Source organism: Prionailurus viverrinus, chromosome C1 (assembly GCF_022837055.1).
Source record: "Prionailurus viverrinus isolate Anna chromosome C1, UM_Priviv_1.0, whole genome shotgun sequence".
NCBI classification, from domain to species: domain Eukaryota; kingdom Metazoa; phylum Chordata; class Mammalia; order Carnivora; family Felidae; genus Prionailurus; species Prionailurus viverrinus.
The window spans coordinates 111,158,506-111,177,753 of record NC_062568.1 but is presented as its reverse complement, the minus strand read 5'-3'; the positions used below and the strand labels follow the sequence as shown (position 1 = coordinate 111,177,753).

The window sequence follows — 19,248 nt, the reverse complement described above, 5'->3', positions numbered from 1 at the left end:
CAGGGAGTGACAATTCACCTACTTCAACTGACTGCCCGTTATCGAAACTGAGGGATCATTAAAGGAACTTATCCACATAATACATGAAGACACACGTCATGGCCAAAAAAGATATTCTGAGACTGGAGAATGGATGAAATAGGTAAATTTGGCGGTTTCTGTTTTTCCTGTGAAATGTAGAGTTGAACCACTGAAATAAAATCACATGATTCCTAAGACTTACCTGGCGCATGTCAGGTCTTGGTCTTGTTCCTCCTCTTGATGGGTGTGATTTTCTGCAAATAAATACAGACGGGGCCAGTCACGTTAAACAGATCCCTGCTTGCACATTAGTAACCCAGTGTTCGGTGCCACCCGGGGACTCAGCGATGCTCAATGAGAGCACAGGTTGAGTGAGAAATATTTCAGGGTGTCTCAGATAGTGTGACAACTGGCTTGATTTCCTGGCCTGAGCCACTGGGAGAAATTTGCTCTCTCCAAGAGATCATCATCACAATTTCCTCTGTTTTGAGTCTGTGCAAACACTCTCAGTTCTCTTTTTCACACAGATTCTGGGGACCTGGCCTCTCTACCTTCTAAAAGGATACGTGCAGTTTTCAGCCTTCTCTCGTGAGATACCTGGCTGGTGACGGCTTAGTGGAATTTATACACTGAGATGGAACAGAGAGCGTGCAAGTACAAACCCTCAAATTAAAATGAGTCTTTGGAGCGACACAGAAACCTTGGCGCAATTCCTGTGATGAGGGAATGCCAACGCACAGCTCTACTCCTGGAAACACACAAACGAGCTAACAGTAGAGGCACCTAGTAGGGTGGGTTTTCAGACGAGGCTTAGGAAGACAAGCCAAAGCAAAGAGATAGAGAATGAGGCTAAGAACAGGAAAGCCAAGGTTACATCTTTCACCCTGGACAAGGATTCCGACTGACTGTGGCAGGCATGGATTCTTAAAGGACCTGGCTCTGAGATGAAATGTGGAGCATGAAAACTGAGAAGAGGCATTGCATCCAAGGTCTGACAGACACCTTCTATGGTCGTATTGCTGAGGTGAGTCGTACCTGTAATGCCGCCCTTGGGTCCAATGACCTGACAGTGAAGCCCAGGGGACATGGGCATGTCCTGGGAGTAGGAAGGAAGAAGAGTTCCCTGACCCACATGATGTCTGTGCTTGAAACTCCATCCATCCTGGAGCCTGGCTCAGATCAAGATGTGTGTATAGGGCCTGCACACAGGGATGAGCTCTCTCAGCACAGCACAGGTGTGGGGCACAAAGACCAGGAGATGTACGGGGCAGTCCAGCTGGAGCTTGATCACCTTGACAGCGGAGTACTCACTGGCCATTTCCAGAGCAGAAGAGACTTCCAGTTCCTCAGGGAAGAAGATGGCGTTGCTCCTGTAAGGCCAGTAGGAGTCAGACAGGTCAGGAAGAACCGAATATGTCCAGTAGCGTTCATCCAGAGAGTCCCATGTGATTTCCTCCTCCACCACCTCTAGCAGCAGTCTACTGAGCCTGAGGCAGGGGCAAAACTGAAGATTAACCAAAGAGGGATCTGAAATCCTACGTCCTGTCTGGCTTTGATGGAAGGCAAAAGGCATTTTCACGAAAGCAAAGAGAGTGCCTCATTAATGAGAGAAACAACTCTTCTTTTTGTATCGGACAAGGTGTGTCTGTCACAGGGGCGGCAGACAGAAAGGACAGTAAGTGCTCTCTACACTGGCCACCTAGCAAGCTGATGAGGAAAGAGCCTAAATGAGCACCGTGCCATCCAGTCCTGACGCAAACACACAGAGTCACAGGACAGCAGTGGCTCCCTCCCTTCCGTTCAAATGCCCTTGAGTCCTGCATGGAGTGGCCCAGTGCGTGCAGCTTCGGGGGCGGGCTACTGTCTCAGAATTCTCATGCCATGAAGGCCTGTCTCTCTCAATATCACGGCATGATGGCACGTTTTAGTCTACGTACATTCTTGCTCTGAAATACATGCCCACCTGCTAAATCGAACGGGGCAGCAAGTAGATTGCCTTTCTCTCGAATGCTGGGGAGAATGGTGAGTGCAGGAATCCCTGTGCCTTTAGCTCACCTGGGCCAGCTGACTGTGTGTTACTCAACTTGAGTCGTAATTAAGAAATGGGAGCGATACAAGTACCACAATGAGGACAGAAACCATTGTGAAAGCGGATAATTGGCCATTGACCGAATGGATAACATGGTTCTATCCAGCACTTTCTGCCTTTCCTTGGATCTGAGGTCTGCTGACGCCAGCACTGATTCCCCAGCCCCCAAGTATTCAGAATTACCTGGGGGCATCTGACTCTCGCCCTTTCAGCCCCTCGTGACCCATTTGGTTGTCTGCAAATAAATGAAGAGAAAGAGTTCCATTAGGCAGATTCCCCTCCACAAATGCTCACTCCCATGTGCCGTGTAGCAGAAAACAGAAATAGAAGCACAGTCATAACAGGCAATTGTGAGAGAAATCATTCAGGAGGGATTCAGTAGGGCCCTGGAAAAAATCACTGGGATTGCCTTCTTGAGCAAATAAATGTCCCTGATATGACAGGCCATGATCACAGTGTCCTAAGACAGGTCAACACACACAGAAAATTTATCCTTTTTCCCAGAGATCTTGGGGAAGGACCTGGCTGCTTCCTAGACCATTGCTGCAATATTCAGGCTTTTTCCATTTGAAATGCTTCAGGCTAATGGTTTTGAGGAATCAGCCGTTGAGATTAAACTGACGATTGGAATCTACACACCATCAAAGCAGAATAATCTTCAAAGCTGCAAAGCACCAGGGGCCGTTCATGGGGTCGGGAAGTTCCAGGGCCCTGCCTGGCTGCAGAGAAACATACAACGTATGATAGACGTAGTCCTGTCCTGGTTCTCAGCTGACTTGAGACAAGAAGAAAAGGAAGAGACAGACCAGGTAGAGACAGTGAACCTGGATTGTGACATTTCCTATGATATAGAAAAGGCTTCCAACAGCCTTGGGTGGCCATAGATATTCAGAAACATGGTTCAAGGATGGAAATCAGAGCCTGGCAAGAGAGATAAGAGATTAATCCAAAATGTGGAGGTCTGATAGCGACCTCCTGTGCCTGGGGTAGAGAGGTATAGGAGTCTGGCAGGACCACCTTCAGAGCAGCGATGGGCGGCGGCTCAGACACAAAAGTGCCGTGGCTTAGACATGAAGCGAACAAAGCTCACTGACTCATGGAATGTCTTATTTCAAACTCAGTCCTAGAGCCTGGATGGAAACTGTCTGTGAGTACATGGTCCACTTCTGCGGGTTAAATCTCGTAGTCTACACAGGGTGTGTGCAAACAAAGATTATGGACCCTACCTGGGGAACCGGGTGGAGTTTCATCCCCTTTGGAATGGGAGCATTCACAGGCTACATCCAGAGCAGAGCCGAATTCCTGTTTATCCGATGGGAACGTGCCATCCCTGTAAGGCTGGTAGCAGTCACGCCCTTCTTGGCCAATGGAAGGAGTCAAAACACATTCATTCAGCGTGTCCTGGAGGACTTCCTTCTTTTCAGCTTCCGGAAGCTCCATGCTGTGCCAGGTGGGGCAAGAACGACAGAAGAGGAAACCAGGAGGATCAGACACCATGGCTTGCTACCTAGCTGGTGTGGATGGGAGGCAAGGCAGTGGCCGCAGAAAGGAAAGGGACCATAGCCTTGAGAGAGAAAAGGTTATCCTACAAGAGGCAGAGTGTGGCCAGGAAGGGGTGGGAGAGAAGCAACAACAGATAGATACTCAGTCCACTGGCCACATAACGAGCAATGAGGAATGAGACTCGACCATCCCAGTGTGGTACAGTCACGAGACGAAGGACCAATGCGAGTCCATGCCAGGGGCAACTGCCACGTGCCTGAGTCATGTTGAATTTAACATAGACTGATCAAGCGGTTACAGCTCTTGAGTCACTGTGCCCTGCAGAAACTTGTGCCCTCCAGGCACTTTTCTATTCATAGTGTCACATGCCACCCCAACTTTTTGGTTTTGGTTAGGTAATGCCGTGTGAATTTTGCCAGCTGTGTGTCTATCAGTTCCTTTGCTGGTTACCTTCCTACCAGGGACCTTTGAGAACTGTGTAGAGATGCGTCTCCTCCTGGTGTTCATTTACAGGAGAGAGCGGGTACTTTGTGGGTACGGGGAATCCTAAGGCTGCTGAGTTCATCTGGGGCTCCCCAGACAAGCAGCCCCGCGACAGCAGACAACCGAGGGAACAGGGCCATTAGCCGCTGAGGGAATTCAATCACTACCATCTGCAGCTCTGCTGATCCCTGCATCTGCCACCTGGACTCTTGTGACCTCACCTACTGTTCTTTCTCAGTCCCTATCCTTTTTCACCCACACATTACCGGGTCCCCAGTATTCATTGTTACCTGGTGGTGAGGGATTCTTCTGCTTGTTCATCCTCCTCCTCCTCCTCCTTCTCCTCATCTTCTGCAAAGAAATTCAGAAATCTCCCGTCAGCGAGCTCCCACATCACCACTATAAACACAGTGGCTTATATGCCCTAGCGACATAATTATCTATGCATGACTAACTCTTGTTCTGAAGCTCCAGGGCACTGCCCTTGAGAACTGTTGCGGTATGGATTTCAGATCCAGCAGGGAGTGTCTCTGATTCGGAGGCTCACCATGACTGAGACTGGGCAAAAGTTTAAACTGTCTCTTGTCCAGATCCGTGGATGCCTGTCCAGTTTCGATCTGACTTCTGCGAACAGTGTCTTGCAGGTGCCACAGTCATGCCACAGGCGCAGGCCCTGTGTGCTCCCAGTGCTCACGCAGAGTCTCCTCCTTGCCCCGAGGACAGCACAATCACCCGGTCCCAAGTCCCTCCACATGTGGACTCACGGGTCCCCAAGTGGACGTCAGTGTTATGGACGGGCCGTCTGTATGAAAAGTGTTTCAGTCTAAACGACGTTCCGCCTCCAAGGCCTACTACATCCAATACCTCATTCACCTCCACACAGTCAGGGGCTTTATTTTTCCTGAGGCGCATTCGTGAACTTTCCGCATGTGATCACCACAGCTATGACAGGTTACTTGATAGACAGATGAGGAGACAGTAATGGAGAAAGCGAAGATCACTCTCTCGCCCACAGTTCATAAAGACAGCTCCTGGGCGGGAGCCTGGAACTGCCCGCTTAGCTCAGGGCTCCCTGCACTCGAACAAGCTGCCTCCTTCCTCGTCCTCCCTTCTGGGCTCTGACACTGGTGGAGGCTGTCTCCTGCCCTAAAGGCAGTTCCCTCGGGGAGGACACAGATGGGTGGAGCACCGTGACCTCCACCCTGTGCACTTCTCCTCTCCTTTCCCACCTGCTAGTCCGGGTCCTCTGGTGGCCCCAGGTGTCACATGGAAACCAAGACAGCGGCTGCCAACAATGTGAGGGGAGGCGGGAGATGTCTGGGGAGCCCAGGACCTCGGAGCAGCTCAGTGCACTCAGGGCCTGTGGCCGCCTTACCGGGGCTGAGCTGGCGGGCAAGGCACTCTGCCAGCCTGCGTCCCTCGGCCACTTGCTCCCGGAAGCCCTGGCCTTGGGAACGCTCGGGGTCGTCGTGGGTGAGGAGGTCCTTGAGGTGCTGATCGACTGGCTCAGAAACTTCTCTCCCTTCCCGTAACTTCTGCCACAACTGGGTCAGCTCTGCAGCCTGAGCTTTAATCAGGATATGATATTGCCTAAGGTGGGACATAGAGAAAATTTTAAAACACAGAGTTGAACAGATTCTCTAAGAGCTTTCACGGACGTTTCTGTGAGAATTTCCGCAAGGAGCCCTCAAGGCCACGTTCTGGCACGTGTGTGGGGCCCTGCCTGTGACACGGAAAGAAGAAGGTAAAACGAGGCTCCTCTGTGTCGGGGAGGCTCCTTGACCTCCTTTGCACTCCTTCTTCTGTAAACAAAGCCAGGTGTCTTCCTCAACACCCGTCAGAGAGATGTCCCTTCAGCCCCTCGCTGCGGCACAGCCATTTCCCGGGAACCTACACGGTGTGCATCGTGCTGTGCATGCACCCAGCGCCAGCCACAGAAATGTGGACAGGACAGCTGGTGTGGACTACACAGGTCAGGAGAACGGCAGGGTCAAGAGGACAGCATTGTCTGAAGGAAAACATGACCGACAAGCTGTCATCCCTCAGGAGGTGACTGTGTTACAGGCAAATGAGGTGGTGATCCCACAACATTGTGAATGTGGCCAATGCCACAAATTGTTCACTTCAATTTGGTGACTTTCAGCTCAATAAATGATATTTATTGGACACAGAGTGAATGATACATGGAAGCCAATGAAAATGAAACACGACAGTCCAAAACCTCTGGGATGCAGCAAGGGCGATCATAAGAGGGAAGCATGTAGCCATCCAGGCCTTCGTAAAAGAGGAAGAAAAGTCTCAAATACACAACCTAACTTTACACCTAGAGGAGCTGGAAAAAGAGCAGCAAATGAAGCCCAAAACCAGCAGAAGAAGGGAAATAATAAAGATGAGATCAGAAGTCAATGATATGGAAGTAAAATAAAACGGAACACATCAATGAAACCAAGAGCTGCTTCTTTGAATGAATTAACATTATCGGTAAGTCCCTAGCCAGCTTTATCAAAAGAAAAAGGAAAGGGCCCAAATAAATAAACTCAGGAGTGAAAGTGAAGCGACCACAACCAACACTGCAGAAATACACACAAAAAAGAAGACATTATGATGAGCAATTATATGCCAACAAATGGGGCAATCTGGAAGAAAAGGGCAAATCCCTAGAAACATATAAACTCCCCAAACTGCAATAGGAAGAAATAGGAAATTTGAACAGATACATAACAAGTGGAGAAATTGAATCAGCAATAAAAAAACTCCCAGCAAACAACAGTCCAGGGCCAGATGGCTCCCCAGGGGAATTGCACCTGACATTAAAGAAGGGTCCGTACCTATTCTTCTGAAGCTGTTTGAAATAGAAATGGGGGGAAAACTTCCAAACTCATTCTACAAGGCCAGCATTAACTTGACCCCCAAACCATCCAAAACCCCACTAAAAAGGATACTTGCAGACCAATCTCCCTGATGAACACAGATGCAAAAATTCTCCACAAGTACTAGCCACCCACACCCAACAATATATTAAAAGAATTATTCACGGGGTGCCTGGGTGGCTCAGTCGGTTGAGCGTCCGACTTCGGCTCAGGTCATGATCTCAAGGTTTGTCAGTTTGGGCCCCCATTGGGCTCTGTGCAGACAGTCCAGAGCCTGGAGCCTGCTTTGGATTCTGGGTCTCCCTCTCTCTCTGCCCCTCCCCCACCTGCACTCTGTCTCCCTCTGCCTCTCAAAAATGAATAAAAAATTAAAAAAAAAAACAACAAAGAATGATTCACCACAATCGGGGGGGGGGGGATTTATTCCTAGGCTGCAAGTTTGTGTTAACATCTGCGCATCAACCAACCTGATACATCACATGAATGAAAGAATGGATAAGATCCACATGATCCTCTCAATCGATGCAGAAAAAGTTTTTGACAAAATCCAGCATCCTTTCTTGAGAAAACCCTCAAGAAAGTAGGGATAGAAGGAACATACCTCAAGATCCTATATACCGATTACAAAAGACCCACAGCTAATATCACCTCAGTGGGGAAAACCTGAGGTCCCTAAGGTCAGGAACACGACAGAAGGTCCACTCTCACCACTGTTGTTGAACATAGTGTTGGAAGTCCTAGCCTCAGCAACCAGACAGCAAAAGAAATAAAAGGCATCCAAATCAGCAAGGAAAGAGTCAAACTTTCACTCTTTCTGGACAACATGATACGCCACATGGAAAACCGGAAAGAGTCCCCAAAACACTGCTAGAACTGATGCATGGATTCAGCAAATTCGCTGGAATATGGTCAACGTACAGAAATTGCTTGCATTTCTGTATACCGATAATGAAGCAGCAGACAGAGAAATCAAGGAACTGATCCCATTTACTAGGGTACTGAAAACCACAAAATACATGGGAATGAACCTACCAAAGAGGTAAAAGATTTGCTGTAACTATAAAAAGCTGTAAAGTGTAGAAAACTTATGAAAGAAATTGAAGACACACACACAAAAATGGAAAAACAATCCATGCTCCTGGATCTGAGGAACAAATATTGTTAAAATGTCATCAGTGGGGCGCCTGGGAGGCTCAGTCGGTTAAGCATCTGACTTCAGCCCAGGTCATGGTCCCGCGCTTCGTGGGTTCGAGCCCCACGTCGGGCTCTGTGCTGACCGCTCGGAGCCTGGAGCCTGCTTCAAATTCTGGATCTCCCTCTCTCTCTCTGTCTGTCCCTCCCCTGTTTGTACTCTGTCTCTCTGTCTCCCAAGATAAAAGAAATACTAAAAAAAAAAAAAATGTTTTTAATCTCAATACTACCCAAAGCAATCTACAGACCCAATGCAAGTCCTATCAAAAGAACACCAGCATTCTTCACAGAGCTAGAACAAGGAATCCTAACATTTCTGGACTTCAAGCCACAGTATAAAGCTGTATTCATCAAGACAGTATGGTATCAGCACAAATACAGACACATAGAACAAGGGGACAGAAGAGAGAACTCAGAAATGGACCCACAAATGTATGGCCAAATAAGCTTCGACAACACATGAAAGATTATCCAATGGAAAAAAGACGGTCTCTTCGGCAAATGGGGTTGGCAAAACTGGACAGAGACGTGTGGAAGAATGAACCTGGAGAACGTTCTTATACCGTACACAAAAATAAACTCAAAATGGATGAAAGACTTAAATGTAGGACTGGACACCATCGAAATCCTGGAGGAGAAGACAGGTGGCAACCTCTTTGACCTCGGCCACAACAACCTCTTACTACACATGTCTCCTGAGGCAAACGTGAACCACTGGGATCTCATCAAGATAAAAAGCTTCAACAAACAACAAGCTCAAAGGCCATCGAAGCAATGGGAGAAAATATTTATAAACAACATATCGGATAAAGAGCTAGTATTCAAAATCTATGAAACAACCTTGATCAAACTCAAAACTCAACACCCAACAAGCAAATGATTCCGTGAAGAAATGGGCAAGAGACAGAAACAGACACTTCTCCAAAGAAGACATCCAGGTGGTAACAGACACATGAAAACTTGCTCCACATCATTCATCATCAGGGAAAAGGAAAGTAAAACCACAATGAGATACCACTCCTATCTGTCAGAATGGCTAAAATGAATAACAGATGGTGAGGATGCAGAGAAAGGGGATCACTTTGCACTTTTGCTGGTAGAAATGCAAACTGGTGCAGCCAGTCTGGAAAACAGTGCGGAGGTTCCTCAAAAAATTAAGAGAAGAGCTACCCTACAACCCGGCAATGGCACTACTAGGTAGTTATCCAAAGGATTCAGAAATGCTGATTCGAAGGGGCACCTGCACCCCAATGTTACAGTACTGTTATCAACAATAGCCAAAGGATGGAAAGAGCCCAGATGTCCATCGACGGATGAATGGATTGAGAAGACATGGTACGTGAACTGATACAACGGAACATTAGTTGGTGATGAAAAAGAATGGATCTGCCCTTTGCAACACTGTGGATGGAACTAGAGTGTATTATGCTAAGCCGAATAAGTCAATCAGAGAAAGATAAAGATCACATGATTTCACTCATATGTGGAATTTAAGACACAAAGCAGATGCACCAGGGGAAAGGAAGGAAAATTAAGATAAAAACAGAGACAGAAGCAAACCATTAGAGACATTTAAATGCAAAGAATAACCTGAGACTTGCTGGAGGGGTTTTGGGTGGGAGATGGGCTACATGGGAGATGGTCATTAGGGGGGCAGTTTTCGGGATGAGCACCGGGTGTCATTTGTAAGAGATGATACCCTAAAATCTCCTCCGGAAACCATTTATACACTATATGCGAACTCATTTGGATTTAAATAAATTAAAAAAAAAAACACAAACATTGAGCGAGGCCCCGAATAATTGGAGTCCGCAATACACCAGATACTGCTGTCTTCACTGTTTGACAGATGTGTGTGTGCACCTGTGTGCCAGGCAAGTTTCTGCCCTTCTCCTGGCCCAGACCTGTCGCTGACAGGAGTCAGAGATGCCTACGGCCTCCCACCAGCCACGGAGCCCTCCTTACCTGAGCTTCTCGGTCAAGGTCTCTGCCAACTTCCCCTGCTTACACTGCAGCGTCTCCCCCAGCACGGATTCGATGATGTCTTTCAACTCTTCACACTCTGAGAACACAGACACCGGCCTCAGTGGACAAGCTACACGGGCCGCTGTGCTCGCTGCCTCCAGGGAGGGGGCGGGGTGTACCCCAGGACAATGTAAGCCCAGCATCGGGCTCTGAGCATCTCATTCCTCAGCCCCCCAGCTACACGGTATTTGATACCTCCCTGTTTTAGAGCTGAGGGAAGAGCAGCTCCAAGGCGTGCACAGGAACTAGACAAGGTGAATGACTGGTATTTGGCAGAATCAGAATCCACATCCCCTGACACTCACCCTGATCACGGACACTCACCCGGGCTTGCAGCCTCTCAGGTAGGACACTAAGCAGGGACATGAAGTGAGGCCCTTAGGACCACAGGACTGACTCATGGTTCCCTTGAGTTGGATAATGAGCACATATCTCAAAGGCAAAAAGTTCACCCGCATACTCTTGTGTGCACTATGGTGCGTAAAACCGGAAGGACCTGAAAGCGATACGGCCAAACACTAACAAAGCTTGTGGTGTCGGAAGCAGCAGACGGGGTGGGGCGCCTGAGTGGCTCAGTCAGGCGAGCTTCGACTTGGGCTCAGGGCATGACCTCGTGGTTCGTGAGGGCAAGCCCCCGCAGCAGGCTCACTGCTCTCAGCGCAGAGCCCACTTCTCGGATCCTGTGTCCCTCTCTCCCTGCCCGTCCCCTCCACTCAAAGCAGCAGCTACTATGACAGCAGCAGGATCACAGAGGAGGAATGTGAGGCACAGAAATCGGGGCAGGGCAGCATGGGGGGGAGCACAGGAAGACTGGCCCAGAGCCATACTGTGTTCCCTCCACCCCAAGCTCCTGGGTGATGTCTTCCTTCGTCGTCTTCGCAAGTGGTTTCCCGCACTTGTGTCATGGTTATCAGGAAAGACGCAAAGAAAACTCTGCTTGTCCTTTCCCCAAAGCTCATCATCTCTCCACCTTGCTAAAGAGCCGCTTCCAACATTACTTTTCTCCCCATCAGTCATTTGTAATCCCACCTCCCCTTGTTTCATGGAAAACTCTTGGTAAGGAAACGGCAACAGTTCGGGCTCAGAGTCGTCAGGATTCCTTCCCATTGCCCCGCTGCACACGTGCCCCTAACTCAGGATTCCTCCCGCCATGGCAGCCCCCTCTGAATGAACAGGCAGCGGGCCTCCCCATTCCAGGCTGACTGTGGGGGAGGGCCAGCTCCACACACTGGCTTGGGCGGTCACCGGGGCTGTGGTCTCCCCCGCTCACCCTCATTCCCACCAGGCCACTTGACTCCTGGCCCAGGCCTGGCCCTGCTGGCCATCCTGCATCCTTGAAGGTTCCCCAGCTCAGGGAGAGACACAGGAGGGAGCGCAGATTGTCTGATGGGCCTTGAAATGCCCTCTACCTCGCCACAGGGTGTCAATGGCTACCGAGGACTCAGGAAGCAGAGCCTGTGCCCACGAAGCACGACTTCTCTCTCATCAGGGGAGTCACTGTCTGGACGGCATCGCTCGTGGATACCGCAGTTTCAGGGAAAGCAGACCCATCTTCCAGCTCCTTGCAAGCTGGCCGTGTCCCCTGGTCCCCACCCGCGCCCCGTGTGCACCATCAGCAAGTTTCCCCAGTGAGCCAGCTCGCTGCTTTGCCAATGGAACCTCAGAGAAGTGTGACGTCATGGAGTTCATGAGTCCGAGACACGAAGGCCAACGGTGATGCAGGATGTGACACACACACACACAGAGGATCCTGAGAGGACCAGGCATTTCCAGGTCTGCGTCAGGAATCAATCACTAGAAAGTTAACTCTAACCCCGCCCTATACAGCACTGCAAACCAACCTGGAGAAACTGCTAGTCTCGTTTTCCCCATTCTTCCCATCCTTAGCGAAATGAGGGTAAGACACCCACTTCCACTGGGTCGCCCGGGAGCTTTAGTCTGTTCAGCGCCCAACTCTTGATTTTGGCTCAGATCATGATCTCACATTCCTGAGATCGAGCCCCACGTCAGCCTCTGTGCTGACAGCACCGAGCCTGCTTGGGATCCTCTATCTCCCACTCTCTCTGCTCCACCCCGACTAACGCTGTCTCTCTCAAAACCAACAAACATACATTAAGAAATACCCACTGCTACTTTTCCTGGATTGTGGTCACAATGGAATTTATCGTGACGATGGAAATAGAGAAGACAAAGTCCGGAGAGGGCTTTCGTTTTCTCTCCACACAAAGCCAATTCCTGTCTCCAGGAATACAGACAGTCATCACTTTGGTGACCCTGGCCTTGTAGGACTTACTATATTTCTGCAGCTGGTTGGCCAGGGAGTAGGCAGTAGCTTCGGATACAAGGAATTTCTCTCTGAGGTCTCGGAAGTCCTGCTGGCTTGCTTCCAGCTTGGATTGAAGCTCCTGGTTGAGTTCCAGGAGGCTCATTTCTGTCCCTGGATCAGACACCGGGTCAAGAGGTGCTGCCATGGTGACATGTGGCAGAAGAGGTAGAATGGGGACTGGGGAGAAGAAACCAAACACATGACGGGTTAAAAACAAGTGAAATCCAGTAGGTTCAATCAGAACTGAGGTGCGAGGATACAGGAATTCTTTACTTACTATTGGGAACAGCTTGAACAACACCCACAGCACTGGAGAGTCAGCAGCTACAAAAAGAAGGTTCGAGATGCCAGAGTCGAGAGCCCAAGGCACTGCCTGTAGCTCAGACTCCAACCGGAATGACAGACCGAGCACCCGGCACGCCACGTGACGGTCTGCAGTTGCCATAACAGAATTGGAACGCGGGGGGTGTCATGGAACCTTGGGAGCCACTGCCTACCAGGTGCCAAGGCTACGCGGATACCCAAGGCTGCCTAGTCTCCCCTGAAGGTCACCACTGATGGGGACCACCCCTCAGCGGCCACTCTCAGTAGTTGTCTACCCTTGTGCTAATACCACAGATCCCATCTCTCTCTCTGTCTGTCTCTGTTTTAAGTTTATTTATTTATTTTGAGAGAAAGCACGAGCACGTGAGCGGGACGGGGTGGAGGGAGAGGGAGAGAAGGAGAATCCCAAGCAGACTCTGTACTATCTGCACAGTACCGTACGGGAGGCTTGATCTCATGAACCGTGAGATCACGACCTGAGCCAAAATCAAGAATCAGACACTCAACCCAATGAGCCACCCAGGTGCCACAGACCCCATCTCTTTCCAAACACATCTCAGCATCGTTCTCACTGTTCATTCTTGTGTGTGCATAAAAACATCAAGGCAGAAATAGTTTCCCAGGTTTTACTAAAGGGCTGTCATGAAGCCACCCCACTTCTCTTTAAGGTCAAACAGACCTTCAGGCTTTTCCAGTGAGTGAAAGATTCCAAAGTCTTGGACTGTCATGATGTTCTTCTCTGGGTCTCTCTAGCTTGTCCTCTATCCATTAAAAAGTGTAAGACATGAGGCAGAGTATCATACTAAGTGAATAAATATTTACTTGAGAAAAATGTTTTGTCCCAACTCTCACTGTTCTTCTGGCTGTTTTCCTGTGTTATGAGGCTTCCTTATCCCCTCTTGGGGCACCATGTTGGCTTTCCATTAAACTGATGTTGGATATCCCTATATCCTCGACTCCTTCTCTACGTGTGAGTTGCTTTTTTTGTTGTTTTTATAATGTCACTAAACAACCATAGTTCATGCTTGTCACTTACGGATTTCATGTGTCTCTCACAAGATCTCTTTCCAACTGTCAAAATGTTAATTTATACGTATGTCCTTGAATACATGTAGTGACCACCTACTTTGGAAACATCTATAAACTTGAGGCTATTTGATTACGTTCATTTGGCCTACCCTCATATTTAACAGAACGGAGGTTAACAAACCCTCAGTTTGCTCTCTATACTTAAGAGTCTGTTTCATGGTTTGCTTCTCTCTTTACCAACCCCCCATTGTTCATCTATTGAGTTTCTTAAACTCCACAGATGAGTGACATCTTATGATATGTGTCCTTCTCTGGCTGACTGACTTCACTTCGCATAACACACTCTCGCTCCATCCACGTCATTGCTAGAACTGATACACGAATTCAGTAAAGTCCCAGGACACAAAATCAACATACAGAAATCTCCTGCGTTCCCACACATCAATAATGAAGCAGCAGAAAGAGAATTCGAGGAGCTGAAACCATGTACAATTGCACCTAAAACCGTAAGATACTTAGGAATGAACCCAACCAAAGACGTAAAAGATCTGCACTCTGAAAACTAGAGAACCCTTACGAAAGACACTGAAGAGGGCAGAAAGAAATGGAAAAACTTCCCGCGCTCATGGATTAGAAGAACAGATATCGTTAAAATGTTGATGCTAACCAAAGCAATCCACACACTGACTGCAATCCCTATCAAAATACCACCAACCTTTTCCACAGAGCTACAACAAGCAATCCTCAACTTTGTATGGAACCAGAAAAGACCCCAAAGAGCCAAAGGAATCTTGGATGACCTCGAAAGCCAACCTTGTACCCCATATCAAAGCGACTGACACTACTTTTGCTGGAATATGTCTCAGTGTTTATTGCTCTAGAGTGACTTTCCTAAGGCAGCAACATGCCATTCTAATCTTATTTGAGCTTGTCATTCTCACTATCCTTTTTTTTCATGAAATTATACTTTTTAGTGTTTGTTCTGTTGAATCGCTTTGGGTTTCTCTTCAAGACATTCTTATTTTGATGTGCATGTTCAATATTTGTTACCGATTTCCTGTCATTTGTCATTCTCTTTTCGGCTCGGTCATCTCTCTCTTTTTCAATTCTAACAGTTCTTTATTGGGGTCGAATTGACCTAGAGCAAAATGCACAAACCGCAAGCACACAGCTCAATGAATTTAACGTACGTATGCATCCTGTCACCACCCAGATCGAGATATAGAACACTTTCCTCCGAGGCGCAAAGTTCTCTTCTGCTCCTTGCCGGTCAATACCCATTTCCAAACACAAACACATTCTGAATTCTCACCCTAGACGACTTTTGCTTGTTCTTACACTTCATATAACTGCAATGATGTCGTATGTTCTCCTATGTTCTGTGTTCTCTCACTTGGTGTCTGGTTTTGAGATTTTGTCCTGATTAGCTGTGTGTCAGCCGTTGGTTCTGATGCTGCCGAGAAATACTCTGCTTGGGGATTAGAGCACAATTTGACTATCTGTGTTCCTGTTGGACAGATCTAGTTTTGGTTATCACTCATAGAGTAAGGACGAATAATCATGTACAAATTGTGTTTTGTGGAGACACCCACTGGTTCCTCCCAGGCATACATCCTAGGAATAAAATGCTTGGGGAAAGCAGAGAAACTGACACACACTTTCGCAAAGGCTTTGTCTCCTTTTAGATTTCCGCCCAAAGATAGGCAGTCCCAGTTTCTCTACATTCCCACATACCTGGTATTCTCGGTCCTTTTGATGTTAGCCGTTCTGCTAGCTGTTAGTGCTCGGTTTAGTTTTCGAATGCTCTTGGTCATTTGGATATCTTCTTTTATGAAGCGCCTTTTGAGATCTTTTCCTCATCAATAAGCTCGGTTCTCTGTAATTTTCTTTGTGATGTGTGTAAGTTCTTTCTGTATTTTGGATAAGGTCGTTGCCATATATGAAGTATTGCAAGGAATTATTCCTGAACTGTGGATTGTGTTTTCCCTGTGTATTTTATGATTACTTTTTAAATTTTACGTATTTTGAGAGGGGGAGGGGCAGACAGAGAGGGAGAGGGTGTGTAGTGATTTATGATCAACAAAGGATTTAATACTTTATGAAAGCCAGGTTTTTATATTTTTTTTCTAAGTTCTTTATGTTGATAGAGAAAGTGAGTAGGGGAGGGGCAGAGAGAGAGGGGGAGGGAGAGAGATTCCCAGGCAGGCTCCACACTGTCAGTATGGAGCCCAATGCTCCCGGGGCTCAAACCCGTGAAGTGTGAGATCATGACCTGAGCCAGAATCCCAGTGCCGGACGCGGACCTGACCAAGCCATCCAGGCACCCTTCCACATACATTTCAGAATTCGTTGGTAACTTCCCCCCAAAATGCCTACTCCAATAGGAAAAAGGGTAATATTGATTTGGTATTCCAACAATATTGGATCTTCTCATCTATGAAGGTGCTGTATACACTTTTATATGTATCTAGATCTCCTTTCATTTCTCTCAGCAATAGTTGTCTGGAGTCTTCCTTATATGTGTTCTTATGCATTTAATGATTGTGTGGATGTGAATCTCTATTGTGTTTATTAAGTTTAATTTTATTTTGTTTTTCAATTTCATTTTCTAAATGCTCACGGTTGGTATGGAGAAATACACTAGATTATCACACGAATGCTACCGAGGGATACTTTGGGTACCTTAGACGGCATTGTTAAAGTGTACCATGTGGGATATGGGTGGCCCAGTTAGTTAGACATATGACTCTCTGGACTTTGGCTCAGGCCATGATCTCACGGCTAGTGATTCAAGCCCACACATCGGGTGCTGTGCTGACAGTGTGGAACCTGCTTGGGATTGTCTTGCTCTCCCTCTCTCTCTACCCCTTCCCTGCTCAGTCTCAGAATAAATAAATAAACATTAAAAAAGTAAATAAGGCGTACAATTCAATGCACAGCAAAATCAAAGTCCAGCTACCATCAAGACACGCATTTCTTCCAGCTCACAACTTCCCTCGTGGCCCTTTGCAGTCCATCACTGTCTCCGCCTCAGCTCCAGGCAACCGCTGACCCTACAGGTGGGTTTGCATTTTTTAACAACTCTAGTAGGTGGAACGCTTTGGTGCCTACATTCCTTGGTGCAGCATAAGGATTCTGAAATCCATCCATATTACTGCGCGTATCGCCAGTTCGTGCTTTTTTATCACTAAGTAGTATTCCTCCGAATGGCTACATCCTGTCGATTTATACAGTCACCTACTAGTGACCTCTGTGTGGTCTCCAGGCTTTAGCCACTGTGAAGAAAGCGATGGGGACTTTTCATGTACAGATCGGTGTGTGGACATATTGTGTAAATACTTACAAGTGAAATGGCTGTTCATGTTAGTGGTCAATGTTTAACCATGGTTCAGCCTCTCTACAGGACTGGACCAGTTTTTATTCCCACAAGTGTTGGAAACTTCTAGTGACTTCACATCCTCACCATATACATTTCCGCTCTTCTTCATTTTAGCCCATGGCAATGGACGCGTAATGCTAACTCACGGCAGCATTAACTTGTGTTGCTCCTGATGACTGAGTGTGTTCTGGAAAACTGACCTCCGTGCTTTGGAGCCAAAAGATACCACAAAGACAGAGTCTGAGATAAGGAGGAACACTAACAGCTTTCTTGCTTTCCCAGGCAAAGAGGACGACAGCAGGCTAAGGCCTTCAAAAACTGCCAGCTCCTGCCCCCTGGAGGAAGGGGTTGGGGGTCTTATCGGGAAAATCAAGGTGTGGCCAGTAGTGACAGCAACTGTGTACATGCTGCTACCCTCCTTCCTCATGTCCTGGGGTGTACCTGCTTCCTGATACACAAGGCTAAGAAGGGAGGAGGGGAGCTTTGCAGAAGACAAGAAAAAGGTTACTTAGTTTAAAATCGAACCCTGCGGAAACATCAGGGAAGCCATTTTGGTTTTTCTTCAACTTTAAGTGGTTTCAAGTGGACCATCTTTTCAAGTGCTTTGTGGCCATTTGTACATCGTGTTTTGTGAGGTATTTCTTCTTCAAGACTTTTGACCAGGAGCGCCTGGCTGGCTCAGCTGGTTAAGTGTCCGACTGGTGATTTTGGTTCTGGTCATGCTCCCACAGTTCCTGAGATCGAGCCCCACTTCAGGGTTTGTGCTCACTGTGTGCAGCCTGCTTGGGATTCTGTCTCCCTCTCTCTCTGACCCTTGCCTGCTTGCTCTCTATAGCCCTCTCAGAATACATAAAAATAAAAGACTCTTGACCAATTCTCTTCTTGCACTGTCTTATCACACAAAATACGTGTCAGAACAGTACACTGAACACTACACAGCATTACCTTGAGAAATTAATGAACTAAACACATGGAGAGGCAAAATTTGCTGTGGATTGGAAGACCTCAATATGGTTTACATGTCGATTCTTCCCAAATTGATCTACAGATCTGATACAAGGCCAATCAAAATTCCAGCAGACATGCTAGGAAACATTTCTAAGCTGATCCAACACTTCATATGGAAATGGAAAGGATCTTGAATTATCAAAGTGATTTTAAAAAGAAGAATAATGGTGGATGACTCAAGTGCCTGTTCCAGAATGGCCATACACATCTTTTACGCAATTTCGGAGTGATGTATCCCATTATTATTCAGTTGTAACAGCTCATGTACGTTCTCACTGAAGCTTGGAAGTTGCTCTACTCCCTTTGTACGTGAATTCCTTGTTCTAAAATTTGGCCAATATTTATATTAGTTTTTATGTGGCGAGAGGATACGGAAGACCAGAAAGCATTTAACTTACCAGAGAGGAAGACAGATCATCACGGGTCATTATGGAGAGGATGACCCTATGAGATTTAGTGAAGTTGCCTCTGTTTCTCCAGCTGGCCAAGACATAGTGGGTAGTAGCTACAGATGCCAGCCGTTTCCTCTGGACACCTTGGCAGTGTTGACTGGTTGGAGCCACCATGCACCCCGGGTGTCAGTTGTGTCCTAAAAAGCTGAAATCTGGCTGAGGCTCCAGGGCTGTTGGGCCAAGGCAGGTCACCCAGCTGTTGGCAAACACACAGGCAGACCAGGACAATCACCGAGGTCATCGCCAGGCAGCTTTGGCCATTTCCTCCAAGGAACCCACCACCACTACACTTCTCATGACTTCCTGTTTACCAGACTGAGATCCCCAGGACAGTTGGGAGAATGTGTTACTCACCACTGTATTCGGGGTTCCTAGCACTGAGCCAAGCACTGAGGAGGCCCTCAGGGACTTCCTTTCACTGATCAAATACAAGTTGCTGCCAATCTCTGACCATCTCAACTCCATTCCAGTCACAAATGTCCACTCAGGGGTCCCCTGCTTTCTCCCAAGAGGTAGCAAATCCCCTCCCTCAGAGAGGAACCTGCCCT

The 19,248-nt window shown here is 47.6% G+C and overlaps 1 protein-coding gene across 9 annotated transcripts in view; it reads right to left on the bottom strand.

Annotated features, from left to right (window-relative positions):
• Positions 1 to 19,248, bottom strand: part of LOC125172600 (neuroblastoma breakpoint family member 6-like) — a 48,126-nt gene that overhangs the window by 11,254 nt on the left and 17,624 nt on the right. For 8 of the 9 annotated variants that reach the window (XM_047870917.1, XM_047870914.1, XM_047870916.1 and 5 more), the window contains 10 exons: positions 18,647 to 18,896; positions 12,786 to 12,832; positions 12,476 to 12,685; positions 10,123 to 10,219; positions 5,472 to 5,686; positions 4,387 to 4,447; positions 3,337 to 3,551; positions 2,294 to 2,345; positions 1,333 to 1,508; positions 224 to 275 (listed from right to left, as the gene is read on the bottom strand). In XM_047870917.1, coding sequence (XP_047726873.1) covers positions 224 to 275; positions 1,333 to 1,508; positions 2,294 to 2,345; positions 3,337 to 3,551; positions 4,387 to 4,447; positions 5,472 to 5,686; positions 10,123 to 10,219; positions 12,476 to 12,653 — 1,046 coding nt within the window. In that variant the 5' untranslated portion in view covers positions 12,654 to 12,685; positions 12,786 to 12,832; positions 18,647 to 18,896. The remainder of the gene's footprint in view (positions 1 to 223; positions 276 to 1,332; positions 1,509 to 2,293; positions 2,346 to 3,336; positions 3,552 to 4,386; positions 4,448 to 5,471; positions 5,687 to 10,122; positions 10,220 to 12,475; positions 12,686 to 12,785; positions 12,833 to 18,646; positions 18,897 to 19,248) is intronic. The other variant, XM_047870913.1, reaches the window with a different exon arrangement.